Source organism: Phalacrocorax aristotelis, chromosome 2, assembly GCF_949628215.1.
Source record: "Phalacrocorax aristotelis chromosome 2, bGulAri2.1, whole genome shotgun sequence".
Classification (NCBI taxonomy): Eukaryota; Metazoa; Chordata; class Aves; order Suliformes; family Phalacrocoracidae; genus Phalacrocorax; species Phalacrocorax aristotelis.
This window is the reverse complement of record NC_134277.1, coordinates 155,424,233-155,440,376: the sequence shown is the minus strand read 5'-3', so window position 1 is coordinate 155,440,376 and position 16,144 is coordinate 155,424,233. Positions and strand designations below refer to the sequence as shown.

General features: G+C 42.7%; 1 protein-coding gene across 1 annotated transcript in view; it reads right to left on the bottom strand.

The window, feature by feature from the left end:
- Positions 1-16,144, bottom strand: part of FER1L6 (fer-1 like family member 6) — a 101,102-nt gene that overhangs the window by 59,948 nt on the left and 25,010 nt on the right. Inside the window, exons 2-8 of the mRNA XM_075085760.1 lie at positions 12,980-13,062; positions 9,714-9,840; positions 9,000-9,054; positions 8,773-8,904; positions 7,985-8,047; positions 2,620-2,698; positions 982-1,138 (exon numbers count right to left, since the gene is read on the bottom strand). Coding sequence (XP_074941861.1) covers positions 982-1,138; positions 2,620-2,698; positions 7,985-8,047; positions 8,773-8,904; positions 9,000-9,054; positions 9,714-9,840; positions 12,980-13,062 — 696 coding nt within the window. The remainder of the gene's footprint in view (positions 1-981; positions 1,139-2,619; positions 2,699-7,984; positions 8,048-8,772; positions 8,905-8,999; positions 9,055-9,713; positions 9,841-12,979; positions 13,063-16,144) is intronic.

Sequence of the window (16,144 nt, the reverse complement as noted above, 5' to 3'; positions counted from 1 at the left end):
GTTAGCTTACATCCTAAGAAGACACAAAAAGGTATATGAATTTGCTTCTGCATCTAAACCAGTATATTTTCTAGTTACCTTGAAAAAAATAATACCACATTACTCAGCAAACTTGCCTTTGTGATACGGAACCAGGTCCAGTTAAATCAGGTTGCTCAGGACCTTGTAGAGTAAATTCTGAATATCTCCAATGATGGAGATTCCCCACTCTCTGGGCCCTTGTTCCATTTGACCACCCCTATGGTAAAAAAAATTTCTTGTATCTGTTCTGAAATTCCCTTGTTCTAACATGTGTCCAAAGCCTCTCATCCTTCTACTATGTTCCTCTAAAAAGAGTCTGGCTCTGACCTTTTCATGTAGGATAACCCTTAACCTGTTCTTCTTAATGCTTAAGAAACCAACCTTCCCACCACCACACACCACTTTCCCTGTAGACCGTGTGCTTCAGCCCGCCATCATCTTGGTGACTCTCCTTGGACTTGGTCCAGTATGTCAGTACTGACCAAAAACATTGCTCCTATATAATTTAAAGTATGCTGCCAGCATACTTTACCACCTTTTCCTTGTATTTTACAAGGAGAATGCTAATGCACTTGAGTTTATCTAAGGATATGGAAAATATCCATGCACACACATCTGATAGAGAAGGAATAGCTTTTCCTTGTATTTTTTCTTTTGACTTCATCGCTTTTCAGAAGTATTTAACTGGTTTCAGATAAATAAATCTTCTGTCAGGGATAATCTGGCACTTAGACACAGGGCATGGTCAACTCTATCAGGTGCAGAGAAGTGACCCTAAAATGCCCTTCAATTTAGTTGAGAGGATTGTAAAACTCTTTTTGAGCACTTCAGAACAGCCAGGTGTACAATGCTATCCTGCTATTACTCCTGAGTTAGCAAGGAAAGGACTGAAAGGAGGGTAGAGGACTCCTGAGGTACTCAGTAAAGAAAAAAACAGTAAAAACGAAACTATTGCAGTACTTTTCAATCTGCTCCTCAGTATCAGCTGTTTTCTGCGTAGCTTGTATTGCATCACCTTTCCCAGTCACACTGATGTCACACTTCAGGTATCCTTTGGCTCCCGTCCTAATGTCGGCAGGATCTGTGAGAAGCGCCCACTTGTCACAAAACTGGTGACCTGTAAGATGGGCAAACTTAAACACCCAAATAAAGGGTGCAAAAAACGCAAATATTTCTGTTCCTTACTCCCAGAAAGGGCACTGCAAACATTTGTGCTTTCAGGAGGATCATACTGGAGTTCACTTGTTTACCAGGCACATCTAGAGGGTCCAAAATGTTGTGTAACCAAAAACACAAACAAAGGATTGATCTAGAGCTCATCAGGAACAAGCTCTGAGATCAGTGACTAAATACCAGTTGGGTGAGATTTCAGCAGCTGAATTAAGGCTGAGGCTTTATGAGGAAAGGCCAACTTTTTGATGAGAAGCATCTGAAGATCTCAGGTCTCTCCAGCAGCAAAACCTTTGCTGGGAGCTGTGGCCAGGCATAACACTGGCAGCAGGTTGAGCAAGGAAGGAAGGAGGGTGGACAGCCATCAGAGGAAGAAGCAGCAGCCAGAATCAGGTTCAGCTCCATATTTTCAGTGGGAAAATGCCCAGGACAATTCACCCACAAGTCCTTGCTGCAGCACTTCTTCAGCAAATCCCCTTGAGCAAGGTCCTAAAACCTTACATTAAGTCCTTGGCCATCACCTTGGGTGTGTAAAGGAGTGGGAGGGAGACATCAGGGTGTACCAGGGACATGAGCTCAAGATCAATCCTCAGACACCACCCTCTGTAAAAGTGTGAGCAAGGAATACAGGACAGAATTCGGAGACTAACGCAGTCTGAGCGTGGACGTAAACTGCTCACTTTAGTCAGGCCATTTCTCTCTACTGACTCTTGCAGGAGCCTTGAAGAGATGGTGGCCTGAATAACTCTACACTTTTGCTGTAACTGGGTGACATCTATAGCAAGTGGCCTAAATATGATCATTCCCAAAAACTGAGAAGAGACCAGATCTTTGAGTAATTATGGAAGAGAGAAAGATACATGTTTTGTGGGTAGTTGTAAAAACAGGCCAAAAAAGGGGTAGGTAATCTTTCTTAACTTCAAATTTCAGAAGGTACTGGAGAGCTCTGAAGATGGCAGGTCAAGTGGACCCAAGGTGACCTCTTTGTCACTCCCTCTCCCATTATTGTCTGCTGCTTCTCTCATCTTGTGCTTGCATAACCATTCCTTCCACAGTCCATCCCGCTCTACCTCCCTCCACCCCTTTTACCCCAACACACAGAGTAGAGCTTTGGATGCTCTGCAACAAATGATGGAACTGAGTTTTGCAGAACATTCAGCTGCCCGCTCTGACTCCCTAAAGAAAAGCCATCTTTGGTAAGTGCTTCCCACCAATGGACAGATTTTCAAGGTGTTTTCAGTGTTGAACATTTTTCCAAAAATTTGGCTGATGCTCTGGTAACCAAATATGAAAACAACCCTTCCAAAAACCTTGATAAGTTAGAAACCACAAGCATCTAAGTGGAAAAGCAGCACATCTCCCTTTCCTCTCCTTCCCTGCCTTACATCTTATTTAACAGACAAAAAGGGCAGAAAGTACACCACTTACCTGGCTGACCATACACTGTCCCCAGATCTACTTTAAAGGAGCCTATCAGCACACTCCCAATCAGTTTATTGTGCATAACCTGTTAGAAAAAGGCCAGTTAAAGAATGTCACTATCTCTCTTCCCAGGCAGCATAAGAAGAGCAATCCAAACAAAGATCACATTTGGTTCAGCGGCAATAAACAGCGACATCCAGCACCACCCAAAACGGGGTGCACATAGCCACAGCAGACACTGCAAGCATTTGAAATCTGTTCTTTACCCAACATTGTGCTAATTTAGAAACTGATATAGTAGCATCTGGGTGGAATCACACAGGTTCATCCCAGGTCCTGGATTTTATACAGTGGGAATCAGATGGATGTATCTTCAGAGCAGGTGCAGTTATATTACTTATTCTGGCAGTTTTCAATAAATCATAATGCATATAAACACATGGGGCATAACCAGTTTCACACTAGGCTACAGAAATCGTATAACTTTCTGTGCAATAGCTGAATTGCCATAAGAAATGAGTACACCCAGAGGAGAAAGAATTAAAGTGTTTCTTTCAACATTTCAGTGTGCACATAAACCAAGAGACTCAATTCTGATTTACTCCTCACAATATTAATGAAATCAGAGAAGTAATATAGATGTAAATGAGATGGCAAGCAGGCCCCAGAGAGTCTGTCTCCTTATCCTTCCTGCCAAGTAATGAATTTAATTTAATTCAAATTTAATTCACATTTAATTAATAATTTTCTGTTGTCACAATTCCTGGATCTAGGTGTTTCTGTGTCTGGTTTTCAAATACAGGCATGTGCTTCACTTTATAGACAAGACAGAGGCTAGCAGCATCTTTGTTGTGGTTTAACCCAGCAGGCAGCTAAACACCACACAGCTGTTGATTCACTCCCTCCGCAGTGGAATGGGGTACAGAATTGGGGCTGAGATAAAGACAATTTAATAGGACAGAAAAGGAAAATAAAATAACAATAATGATAAAAGAATATACAAAACAAGCGATGCACAATTCAATTGCTCACTACCCACTCACCAATGCCCAGCCACTTCCCAAGTAGCGGACGTGTCCCAGTGGCCGAACCCCCAGGTTTTTTGTTCAGCATGACCTCATATGGTATGGAAGAAGGGTGCAGAATGTGCTGGTTTTGGCTGGTATAGAGTTAATTTTTTCCATAGTAACTTGTACAGGACTATGTTTTGGATTTGTGCTGGAAACAGTCTTGGTAACACAGGGATGTTTTCTTTACTACTAGGCAGGGCTTACACAGAGTCAAGTTCTGCCTCTCACCCCACCCCACCAGTGAGTGGCTGGCGGTGCACAAGGAGTTGGGAGGGGACACGGCTGGGACAGCTGACCCCAGCTGACCAAAGGGATATTCCACACCATAGGATGTCATATTTCAGCATATAAAGCTGGGGGAAGAAGAAGGAAGGGGGGGACATTTGGAGTGATGGTATTTTGTCTTCCCAAGTAACCATTACGTGGGATGGAGCCCTGCTTTCCTGGAGATGGCTGAACACCTGCCTGCCGGAGGGAAGTAGTGAATGAATTCCTCGGTTTGTTTTGCTTGCACACGCAGCTTTTGTTTTACCTATTAAAATGTCTTTATCTCAACCCACGAGTTTTCTCACTTTTACTCTTCTGATTCTCTCCCCCATCCCACCAGGGTGCAGGGAGTGAACAAGCAGCTTCATGGGGCTGAGCTGGCAGCTGGGGTTAAACCACAACAGTCCTTTTTCTTTGTTGTTTTTGAGATAAAGACAATTTAATAAGTAAAGGAAAGATTTGCTCTAGAACTGTATTTCCCAAAAAATGTATCTCACCTGTTTTCAGAATAGCTTAAAATGTTAAAACTTATTCCTGGGTTGTGGAAAAGCTTCTGAAATCAGGGTAAATTGTCTGGGACACCTTGGCCAAATTGCAAAGAGAAACTAAGTCCATGGGATTCAAGTCCACAGAAGCTAAATCTAAATCTTGGAGCTAAACAACCAAGGCTCTGAGAGCATTGTAGGACTCTGTAAGACATCATACCCTAGCTTTGGACCTACACATCCTAGATAGGGATACAAGATGTCTCTGATTTTGCATTGGATTTGTCATGTGACTTCATTCTGTGCGTTTTTCTTTAAGACCAGGAGACACATGTTCCAAAGTAAAGATCACTGACACCTTCATCAACATCTACCAGAATTTTGCAGCATAAAGTCATTCCCTGTTAAAGCTGCCTGGGGCAACTGTGCTCCTGTGATTTAGGGAACACACTCAGTCCTTGGTAAGCCCTCACTTCAACACTGAAGGAATTTCTAGGGCTGAAAAATCCACATCAGACAAAGAAGCAATTTTATTTCACTCTACTATTAAAGCTAAAAAATTAAGCAACCTTCATGTGGGAGAGGAGCCAGTATGAAGCCAACACTGCATGCACTGGTGCTGCTTTTCCTCAATCCCTGAAGCTGCCAGGTCCTATCATAGCATTAGACCCTTGCTCCTATGAGGTTGGATTAGGGCACATGAGGGGAGGGAACATGCCATGGAAACTGGTGGGTTTCATCCTGAAGCCAGGCAAAATTACAGCTTTGGAGGAACTACATGGAAATAGGAGCTTGCCCAAATCAACTGATCCAACACAGAATGGGCTGAAGGGATAAGAAGGCTGTAGCCTTTCTGTAGCCAGAAAAAAAAAAAAAAAGTTTCTTTAAGATCCAGAAACAAGAGGAAGATATGTGGTTAGTCCAAGATGGTGGTGTCTAATTGCTCTTTGCATTTTCTCTCCAGGGCATGACAGCATGTTCAGAAAGCATTAAATGTGTAAACCTCACTTCTCCTTCCTTGAGATTTGCTGTGTGAAATGTGGTGCCCTTGGGTAAATGTCCCCTGTTCCCTGAAAAGATGGGGGTTTCCGCTCCCAACACATGTTGCTTTTAACTGCTGAGGAAATAATTCACTGCTTCTATTAAATGCACCTTTCCTGGTACTTTTCTTTCAAGTGTATTTTTTCTAATATAATAACGCAGGTGAGCATGAAGCTTGTAGCAAACACCTCGTCTCTGAGAGGGAGCATTGCATCTACGTCATATCTAGTTAAAGGTTTGTGCCTTTTCACAAGGGATTGACTCTATATGATTGAAGGATTTTCTTCAGATTTTCTGAATGAGGGCAAGAATGTACAGTATTAAACTGGGGAGTATTTCTGTACTGGAGACACAGGTTTAACATAAAAGGGGCATCTCAGTTTTACCACAGTATTACTACAAGGTTGCTGGAATTCACTGGAATATATTAATGAAGAAAAAGATCTATTAATTAGCAGGTGGCTGAAAAATCAAAAATTTCACTTTCCCCTCAAATGCAGGGTTTGAATACTGCTAGACTAACTGCTGAACTGTTGGACAATAGCACAACTGGTTTTTGTTTCCCTTGAGCTTCCATATGCAGATAAGTTCATTTCACAGATTAATCAAAATCAGTGCTTGAATGATTGCTGGTAATGGAGGCTGCCAATCTTTGTTTCTCCTTAAGAGAGATTCATGCTAAGCAAGTGCTGTGAAATTTTCCATCCCCAAGGGTTTCCTTCACTACCAGCACACACATTTCCTCTATTTGTTTCTATTCCCCTGATATATTGCATTCTCCAGAACTATGTTGCAAGGTAATGAATCTCTGTTTTCAGTAGCATACATAGCATTGCACTGGGCTAGTTTGGTTTTTCTTTTTTTAAAGAAGTCTTTCCTATCTAGAAGACCTTCAATTTCTCAGTGTTGCACCTTCACCAGCTATAAATCAAATAAGTTTGCTGAGCCTGATGAAACTATGCAGATCTACAGCAGGTAACAGCGACACATTTGCCCACACCCCAACACGCTTGGAAAGTTGTCACTCTTCCCTCCACCACCAAATATATGGAATCCTTATCAAAAGAATGTGAGATTGGAAAGACTGCCCATATCTTGGATAAAAATAACTATGCAACCCCAAGCAGCAGTAGCTCATATTGATACCTGGTTAGCAGATACTAACCATGTCAGAAACATATGTGTGTTATATCACACTGTAATGTAAGTCATAACAGCAAGACGATATCTACACCCACGCAAAAGATGGGCCATTGTCAGCTGTAGTAAACTCTGTCCTCAGGGATAAATGAAGGTCAGATCTGCAGATACCTTATGTGTGTATGAATTTCATATATTTGAGCTGTGCATGTGGTACAGTGGATTTGAACTGGAGCTTAGGATTCAGACTGTTAATTTACTACCAGCATTGAGAACCTAGTTGTTCAGCTGGCCATGTGTAAATGAACACCTTTTATTTCTGTAGCTGGGAAAAGTCACTTTATTGGCAGCTCAGAAAACAGGTACACAGTGAACATCTCTAAGAGGTTTTGCTGTTTCCTATAGCTCCTGAGCACTGCCTGTCTCTGTCAAACACAACCAGCACAGGCCCTTGGTACTGTACCCTGGTGTACTTTTTTGAAATGGACAAAGCACTTCAGGGAAAAAGAACCTTTCCTGGGGCAACAACACACAGCTCATTTCTCTGTCCAAGTGGTGGGACTTTTGGCAATAGAAATGCAAAAAAAAAAAAAAAAGCTCATGAAGGGCACAGCTTGTGATATTTCTAATACAAATACAGCACTGTCCAGAGTCTCATGAGATCTTCCTTCCTTTCTTAGCAGCTTTGCTAAATGTGGTGACGAACTTCAGGAGCTTCAGGTAAGATAATTAGCATGGCTGTAGACGTGGCCTTCCAAACTGCAAATCATTATCTAATGTCCCAAGTCAAAGAGCATGTGTGTCTTCTGTCAGGGCTGTTCTGAGATGTCAACATAGCTTCGCCAGGACTTTACTTGCAGCAAGCAGTGGGAGCAGCACTGACTGCTAGGAGCCCACTCCCATGCTAATAGCAACCAGTCACTGATGCTCCCAGACAGCCCAAGAGCCGCTGCTGAGGGTAAGGTACTTGGATAGTTCAGTTAGAAACAGTTGTATCTAGGAATTGAGATAAACCAGAAGTTTCAACTCAGTAATTTGAAACAAGTAGCAACATGAAAATTAGAGGGATGAAGACAATGCTGACAACAGTTAACTAAGCTGAATTTTCTCATTCTACCTTGCAGATTGCCAAGCCCACAATGAGTATCCCTGAAAATGCACACTTAACCTTCCTTTAGAGTTGTGTTCCCTCAAATCACTGCCAGCTGCCTTTCCTCCTTTTCCTCTCCCCTATCCTTTTTCTTTCCTATACGTCATGCTGATTTTATGAAATGCAGTCTTGGTACTTGCATTAAGAAGAAATATTTAGAGCTGAAGTTACACAAACAGCAATGGCTTTTACTGTGCTAAGCGTTCCTGGGTACTTACAGAGATGTTGATTATTTTGTCGAACAGGAACACCTGCGGTCCAACGAAATCAAACACAAAGTACTGTGGGAAAAGGGGACAGCAGATCAGAATCGTCCTTGTGCTGCTAGCCAGCGCTGTCAGCAGCATGCTTTATCTTTCTGGGTTACCACACAGAGCCCCACTGAGACACTGGGGGAGCTGGGGCGCAGTGGTGGTGCCTCCCCCTCTCGTCTCTGTCATGGCCCAGACCTGTTTTATACTCTCCTCCTTGCATGGCTGCACAGCACTGCCCTTCACAGATGCCTGTGGCCCTCACTCCACATGAGAGGTTATTGTTCAAAAGGGACATGAGGCACAAGGAAAACAAAAGGACCGGGTGGTTTTGTGAATTGTTTTGGTCTCATTTGTCACCAGCTAGGACAAACACATGTCAAGGAAATGCTGAAACAGAGAAATGGTAGAAAAGGCAGGTGGGGGGGTGGGGGGTGGGGGTGGGGGTGAGGGGAGTTTAGAAAAAGCTCCCAAACTGATCATCTGAAAAAATGCAGAGGCAGTGGTAGTAGGGCAGGATGCGGTGGAGGGAGTGGGGAACGGGATGGGCAGACCTTAAGAAGAGAAAGAGCAAATAGAGCTAAACCCAAGGGAGCTATTACTGGTGCCAAGCCTGAAACTCAGACAGCTCCTGGACAGACCTCCCTGCACAGACATGTAGGTGTTACAAACCTGGTTCATCCCCTTTTGAGCTACCAAGCAGTGGAGGCCACCCAGAGCCATGGAAGAAAATACCTTCAAGAGAAAGCACCTACCTCATTGTAGAAAGGGGAGTTTGTGCCTTCCTTTACTGTTGTTTGTTTTTTCTCATCACCTATCTCGATGATCACCACAGGGTCAATCTTATCACCCGCCAGGTGCCTGGCCTCGATGATGGTGATGGCAATCTGTGGGGCACAAGGACACCACGTGCACTCTTAGGCTCAGGTCCAGCCTGCCTGGGGATTTCCCAGGTGCATAAGGGCCATCACTCCCTGCTCACCTGGTAGTTCTGGGATTTCATCTCCTCTTCATGAATTCTGGTCACCAGCTTTGCCCTGTTTAAGTGACAAAACAGGTCATTAGGCATCTCTAGGCAGGAGCTGGTACTTGGACACATGTTGTAAAAACTTCTCCTCACCAAGCAAGCTATGCTTATGCTAAATGCCTATGGCAGGCAGCTTTTTCGTGAACTGTTAGGCTTGATTTCATCAGCAGAGACCATCTTTGTCTTTCTCATATACTTGGTAATAGGGAAATGTTTTGCATCCACACAGACCAGTGCAGCTACCTGCCATACATGGGAATTATTTCACTTGTGATCCCATCAAACCTCACTCCATGCCTTTCCCGTGTGAAAAACAAAACAACTACACAAGGCTATACAAGGATACAAGCTCTCTTGGCTATAGAGATTGCTGTCCTCTTTGGCTCATTTTTATTAGCAGAGTTCATTAGCACAGTTGAGGTACTCTCAGCATCCATTTCAGTCTCTACCTGCACTGGATAGCATCTGGTGACAATCTGTCTTGAGATGGTAAGATTTTGCTGACAAGTACATCCCACTCTGTCATGTGGGAGAGCAGGAGTGAAGGGATCACTGCAGTCAGCAAATGGATTTTCTGTCAGCAGATGTGTTGTCCTAGGGCAATGCCATTCCCAAGAAGGATGGAAAAGGTGTTTTGGGGGATGTTAGGTAAGGTACACCAAGGAGCACCTTTTCCTCTTTGGGCTTAAGGATCCAAAAACATTAGACAATGCATCACTGTTCATTAGGTCTTCCTCTCCCTCTTCTTGTTTTCCAAGAGTGTCACGGTGAAGATCTGCACTTTCATCATGATCACCTGATGAAGAGAACAATCAAGAAAGTAAAACCCACCTCTGATTTCTACTAGCAAAAAGCTAACTTAGAGCAAAGCAGTGAATTCATCAGCATGAACTGAATATTTTTTTTATTTGGGTATCACAATTAGAGATACAGTAGTGTTTTTTTTAAGCAGCATTGATTACAGCAGCTCCCCTCCTGTGCAAAATCATATACCATATAAATTGTGGCTGTAACTGCTCTCTTCACCCCATGTGCCCTCACAACAGGCACATGCATACTAGTCACATCTGACTGCCCCATCACATCAAAGACAGTGGGACAGATTACTGATGGGTTCTGCACGTATTATTTTGCAGCAGTGAGTCTGCCCTCCATGGTTTGTCATAACACTTTGAGACACTTCAGACCCTTCTAAGCAACCAAAGCAGAGCCTAGCTTAGAAATCATTTCTCACCTTTCCCCTTTGCAGAGATGATGAACTGGAGGATCAAGGACAGGAAAAGAGAGTTGAAGAGCATGATTCATGGGATGTCTTGTAGGAAGTTATATTCAGATGAGACAAATAGCTTCCAGAAGTGCTTATTTTTCTCCCTGGCCATAAAGAGAATCTTAGCAACTAGCTCAGATGTACACATCTACATTTGGCCAGAGAAGCCCTTCCAACACTGCTCTGCTTTGCCCTCCTAGTCCAACAGAAGTACTACCAGCATCTCCGCCTCTTGCCAAACATGTCCGAGTTCAACAACACCTGTCTTGGGAATGAAGCCATGTGTTTTAGGTGAAATTTTTAAATTTGGGTGCCTGTAGTTCATTCCAATAAGTACATTTATAAGCAAAAAATGTTCAGTGACTATGGACGTGAGTTATTTCTGGTGTAGAAGGTGTCAAGTGGTACCTGCAAGAGTAAAGATGACTTGCCCAACAGCACCCAGGAGCTTAGGAGACCTTATGGATGACGTTGCATCAAATGAAAGGACACACATCCAAGTGCATTTTCTGCAAGTACTCTACACTGTGCTCCCACTACAAACTAGACAAAGGGTTGTAATAGTGCTTCCTTGTCTCTTTGCAAAGGCATGGTCACTTGAGGGGTGTTTAGAAACTGGTGATGGCAGCAAAGGTCATTCCATTGTACAGTAAAACTCACTTGGATAGTTCTCAACAAGTCCAAATGTTCTTTTTTCAGCTGGCTTCCAGCTTCCCTACTCCAAAGCAAACCACCAGACAGGTACAGCCAGACACAACTTCAGTTCACGTTGCAAGGCAGCCAGGCATGAGCCAGCTCCATGAATGTTCCTCCATTAGCAATCTCATGTAACACACGCTCAATGAAGGTTACTTCAGTAGCAACCTCATATAACATATATGCTCCTTGACTGCCCCTCTGGCTCTTGTCCAACCTCCCTAGGCCACAGGGAAGGTGAACGCCTTTCTGTATCCCTGTAGGAATAGCCTGATTTTCAGCCCCTGAGGCAAAGGCGTCTATTCATAGTTTTGCATCTGTAGCACCAAGTTCCTATGACTGTCCTCCATATCCTATTTACTCTAGAGCATGCTGTTTGACTACGGGCTTGTAATAGTCTGTATTGTTTGCTCTGAGGCTAAAGCACATAACACTTCCCCCTGGTTGGGGGACAGGCGTGTGTCAGCATGATGCCCTGCCAGGACCACTTTTTGTGAGTTCCATGTTATTTCTATTGAGATGTAGACTCTTTGCAATGCTTCTTTCCCTTTACAGCTCCATTTTTCTGACATTTTAATATCTGAATCACTATCCTTTTTTCCCTTCAAAGACCATATGTATGTTATGCATAACCGACCAGCATGAATTATTCCCCTGTATGGATCCAGTGACAGAAAATGCAAATGGTTCAGTAAGTGACAACATTCCCCTACTGCACACTTCCCCAGTAGATGTCCTAAGCCCAAATCCCAGTCAAGACAAGACAGAACCAGTGATTGCTGTATCTTTGCTAGTTCAAACTCTTCAGCAGCAAAGACGCTAACAAAACAGGTTAAGATGCAGCATAAGAACCCCAATCTATCCAGTGGTTCAGACACAATCATTTGAAATAAACAAAGATCTGAATGCTCACATGGAAGAATGAAGCAAACTACAATATAGTGTCATCTTGTAGAGCGTTGTATATTTCATGGAGCATAAGATAAACTCCAACATGTCTGTAATTGTAAGAAGTTTAATGGTCTTTAGTTTTCTCTGTTCCAAAGCCCAAACCCCTTGCTGTAAGGACGAGAGGAGAATAATTTTAAAAGTAGTGGCTTTTAGCTAAATAATTGCTTGTGGCACAAAATATGTATTCTTGTTTCTACCCAACAGTGATTCAAAACACACATGGCTGGCTTATTGCAACACTGTACTTCAAGGGCTGCACTAAACACATAATAGTCCATGTTTTAAAAATTCCCTGAAATTTGAGACATGAAACTGCAAAACAAAGCTATAGAAGGTGAAGACTTTGTTGTGGCTGAACTACAGGGTTTGGTGATGGCAGGACTGTGGTGATAGGAGAAAAATGACAGTGGTAGGATGTGCAGGGGAATGTATCCTTAGCTTGGAAATCAATTATGTCTTAAGAGAAAGAAATAGGAGACTCTGCCTGTCTTATGGATGTATGCATATTTGTTAAAAATAATTATTAAAAATAAAAATCAAAATAAAATTAAATAGCTGCCGTACATTTAAGAGGAGAATTGCTACTAAGTAAAGTTCCCAGCTTTATCAAGCCAGCCCATCCAGCCATCAGAGCCTATTCAGGTTGTGTTCTTATGGTTTCTAGAAGAAGCAGGTCTTCTGGAGGAATTACACACCTGTAATGGATGATCTATTTCTAAAGCAGGGAAAAAAAAACTTTCAAAAATGTGTCATCTCTCTATAGTAAAAGTCAGGCTAATATTTTTGTTTTACTTTACCAGATACAGCAGTCTGAGTTCACAGAATCTGAAGGTGGACTTAATGAAACAGTTAAAGCAAAAAGAATTAGCTCTCTGTTTACTTGGGAGTGGTAAGGAGTTTACTGCCCATTTTATCAATACTAAGCCCCAAGACATAATTCAAATGAGTTCACAAGAAATCAGATATAATATAATCCCCCACCTGCTCTTCCTAGTTGTAATATTGATTTATGAGGACTTACCCAGTGCATCTTTGTTTGCAATAGTCAACCCTTTCTCGCCTTTTTTCTTCTTCTTCAGCTTCATGCCAGCAAAAAGCCCCTTTCTGAAAAAGTAAAGAAAAGTGATTGGTGCAATATTTTCAAGCCCTTTTCTGTGCTGGGCTCTAATTTAACTCAAGGAGCTGTTAAGGAGTTTTGTTTTCCAAGTGAGATCATTATATTCTGATCTTACTTTTACTGAAAGCAGACAAGAGAAAGCTCTGGGTTTATGCTTAATTTAATTTTGTTTATTTTTAAACTTTGGTCCTGTACAGGCAAACATACTGAGAGAAGAGCCAAAACTTCTTTTCAAACCAAGACAGCAAGAGTCAAAAAAAAAAAAAGGAAATCCAAGATAAGTTTCCAATCTACTGACTTCTCACACACATAATTCTTATGCCTGTGACAAGACCAGAGATAAAAGCTTCTCACAGATTACAGGTTCCAGATCAAAAGCAGTTTTCCAGTGAATTAAGATAAACATGAAAGCATTTGTGTAAACGTCCTTGGTGACAACACCCGCCGTATCAGTGGCACATATAGCACAACAGCTTTTGCCATTTATTTAGTTAATTCCAAGGAAACTAATATGCTCCCTTCCAGCAGCAAAGCCATGAACAGGACTGGACAAGGGTTTCTCCTCAAGCTCTGTTACAGAGATGCTTCAGCCCAGCATCAACCCCAGCTACCACTGCATGGGGCTTTTCTGCCTCCCTCTTCTTCCTATACTGGATTAGGGAATGCATCCATCTTAAAATTAATCAACCCAGTTAAAGCTTGGTGAGGTAATTTTTCAGATCATGCCTGGCTGAAGTGGCTTTATAGCCTCATTAGGGTTTCTTGTTCCTTGCATTCAACTCAGTTTTAGCCACAACTTGCCAGGAGCCTACCATAGTCATCCAGGAACGAGGTACATTCATGGGGTGAGACATAGGCAGGGAAGCATGGCCCCAGTCTGGTTGCCATCACAGATAAAATATGTCAAGACATTCAGTAAGGGCCCATGGTGCAGTCCTGCTTCTTGGGAAACTGATGGCAAAACTGCCCATAGTCCCGAGACAGGTGGGAGTACAGCTGCTGAGCTAAGATACAGCACCTTTCCCAGTGACAGTACAGGCCCAAGGTGTCTGTTCAGAAGTCTGTGCTGGTTGTCCTTTTCCTATTTTACTCTTCCATTGGTCCTTCAGCTTTTCAGTGAGTAGAGAGAGTAGAGAGAAAGAGCAGTTGTGCTTTGTAGAGTTGGTTTTAAAGAGGAGGGTGAAAGGAAATATCTCTACAAATGTCATACCGTGTGTTCCCCTCAACAAAGGGCATCCTTTTTCCCCCCTTAGCCAACAGTCCCTCCTTCTTGGTTGCAAGCCAGCCTCAGCCCACCAAATTCTTTGTTTGCCCCATCTCGGGGTCAGGGAGCACTGGTCCTGCAGTAGGGCACCGATGCTGTTCTGACATTTTGCAAGTACAGAACAAAGTATGACTACAAGACTAATAACTTTAACAGTCTCAAATTCACACCTGAGCTACTGCTCCAGCTTCTGCTCTGCCATACCCTAGAGCCAAGGCAGGAGCTGATACACTGCAGTGAAGGAAAGCTGTGGGAAGGTGATGGAAATTCTCCCTCTTACCCCTGAGCAGTGCTCAGCACAGCATCCATTCTCAGCAATGTGGAAGAGAAACACCATTTACAGCATTAAAACTGTGCTCAGAGAGCCCCTTTCAACCCAAGATTTTGGAGGAGGGGTGGGAAGCAGCCAGCTGTCCTGCAATTGCTTCTCTGAGATATTAAAGTGGGGAATTTAGCACAGTTATCCTTATGCTTTGGGAGAGGACTGGCTGTTTTTCATTTATCTTCATGGGTTTCTTATCTTTTCTTCCTCTTACAAAATGTGTTTTTTTAAGGCGCATGATTCATCATCAAAGAGGGGTTTGGGGAGTGGAAATCAAATCTCTGAGCACTGGAGCATGCAATTTAATTTTTCCAGGTTTCTGAAGCTTTCTGGAGACTTGAACCAGGGTTTAATAATGACCCTTAGAGCCTGCACATATCTTTTTTTGCTGCCAGTCAAGGTCTGGTAAAACAGTCACAGTAATGCAGGAAACATACACAAAAGGTCTTCCTTAATGATAAACTGGACAGTGCTTGGAATAGGAGGGGGCAATAATAGGCTTTTGGCTTTGAATGCCTGAAATAAAATTAAAAAAAGAAAAGACAGGAAAATAAATCAGTAGAACCAAACCAAGCTTGAGAGGCTATTTTCATTAAATAAAAGCCCATGGACTTAAAATTTCGGATTAACCAGACCAACCTGACTTATACTCAGAAATCCAAAGTCATTGCAAACAATTCACTTGGTTTTATTTGATGGTGAAAATGTAAATCCCATTGTTGCAGATCTTACCTGTTTGCTGAAATCAACATAGTTCAGATTTCATATTATACAATAGTGAAATATGTGGTTCTGTTTGCGGGCAATTTGGTCCTTGTCAATTTGAAATGCCATGAAAAACATTTCAGCATATCTGAAACACTTCATTTTGAAACGTCGAAATTACATGGGTTTATATTTTGAAAATATACTTCTTTCCACCTCATTTTGAGACCTGAAACATTCAGCAAATCCCACACAAATTTGTGAGCAGTGGTGGATTTCAACCCACCTAGAACTCTACTTTTATTAGTATATTGCTGTGTACTATTTTCCCAATTGTTGGTCACATTGGTTCAAGAGGAGCTCTCTGTGGGCATGATTTCATACTACAGTTTTTCCGAGGAAACAAATATGCCGCATATTTCAGAGGGAGAAACAACCTAAGCTGCCGGAGAATTTTGTGTTATTAACTTTACTGACAAACAAACCAAGTGGTGAGAGTGATGACCTGGATGATGGGATAGAGTGTAACCTCAGCAAGTTCGCTGATGACACCAAGCTGGGAGGAGCGGCTGATACACCAGAAGGCTGTGCTGCCACCCAGCGAGACCTGGACAGGCTGGAGAGTCGGGCCAAGGGGAACCTCATGAAATTCAACAAGAGCAAGGGCAAGGTCCTGCACCTGGGGAGGAACAACGCCATGTACCAGTACAGGTTGGGGGTTGAACTACGGGAAAGCGACTCCACTGAGAAGGACGTGAGAGTGCTGGGGGCAGCAAGC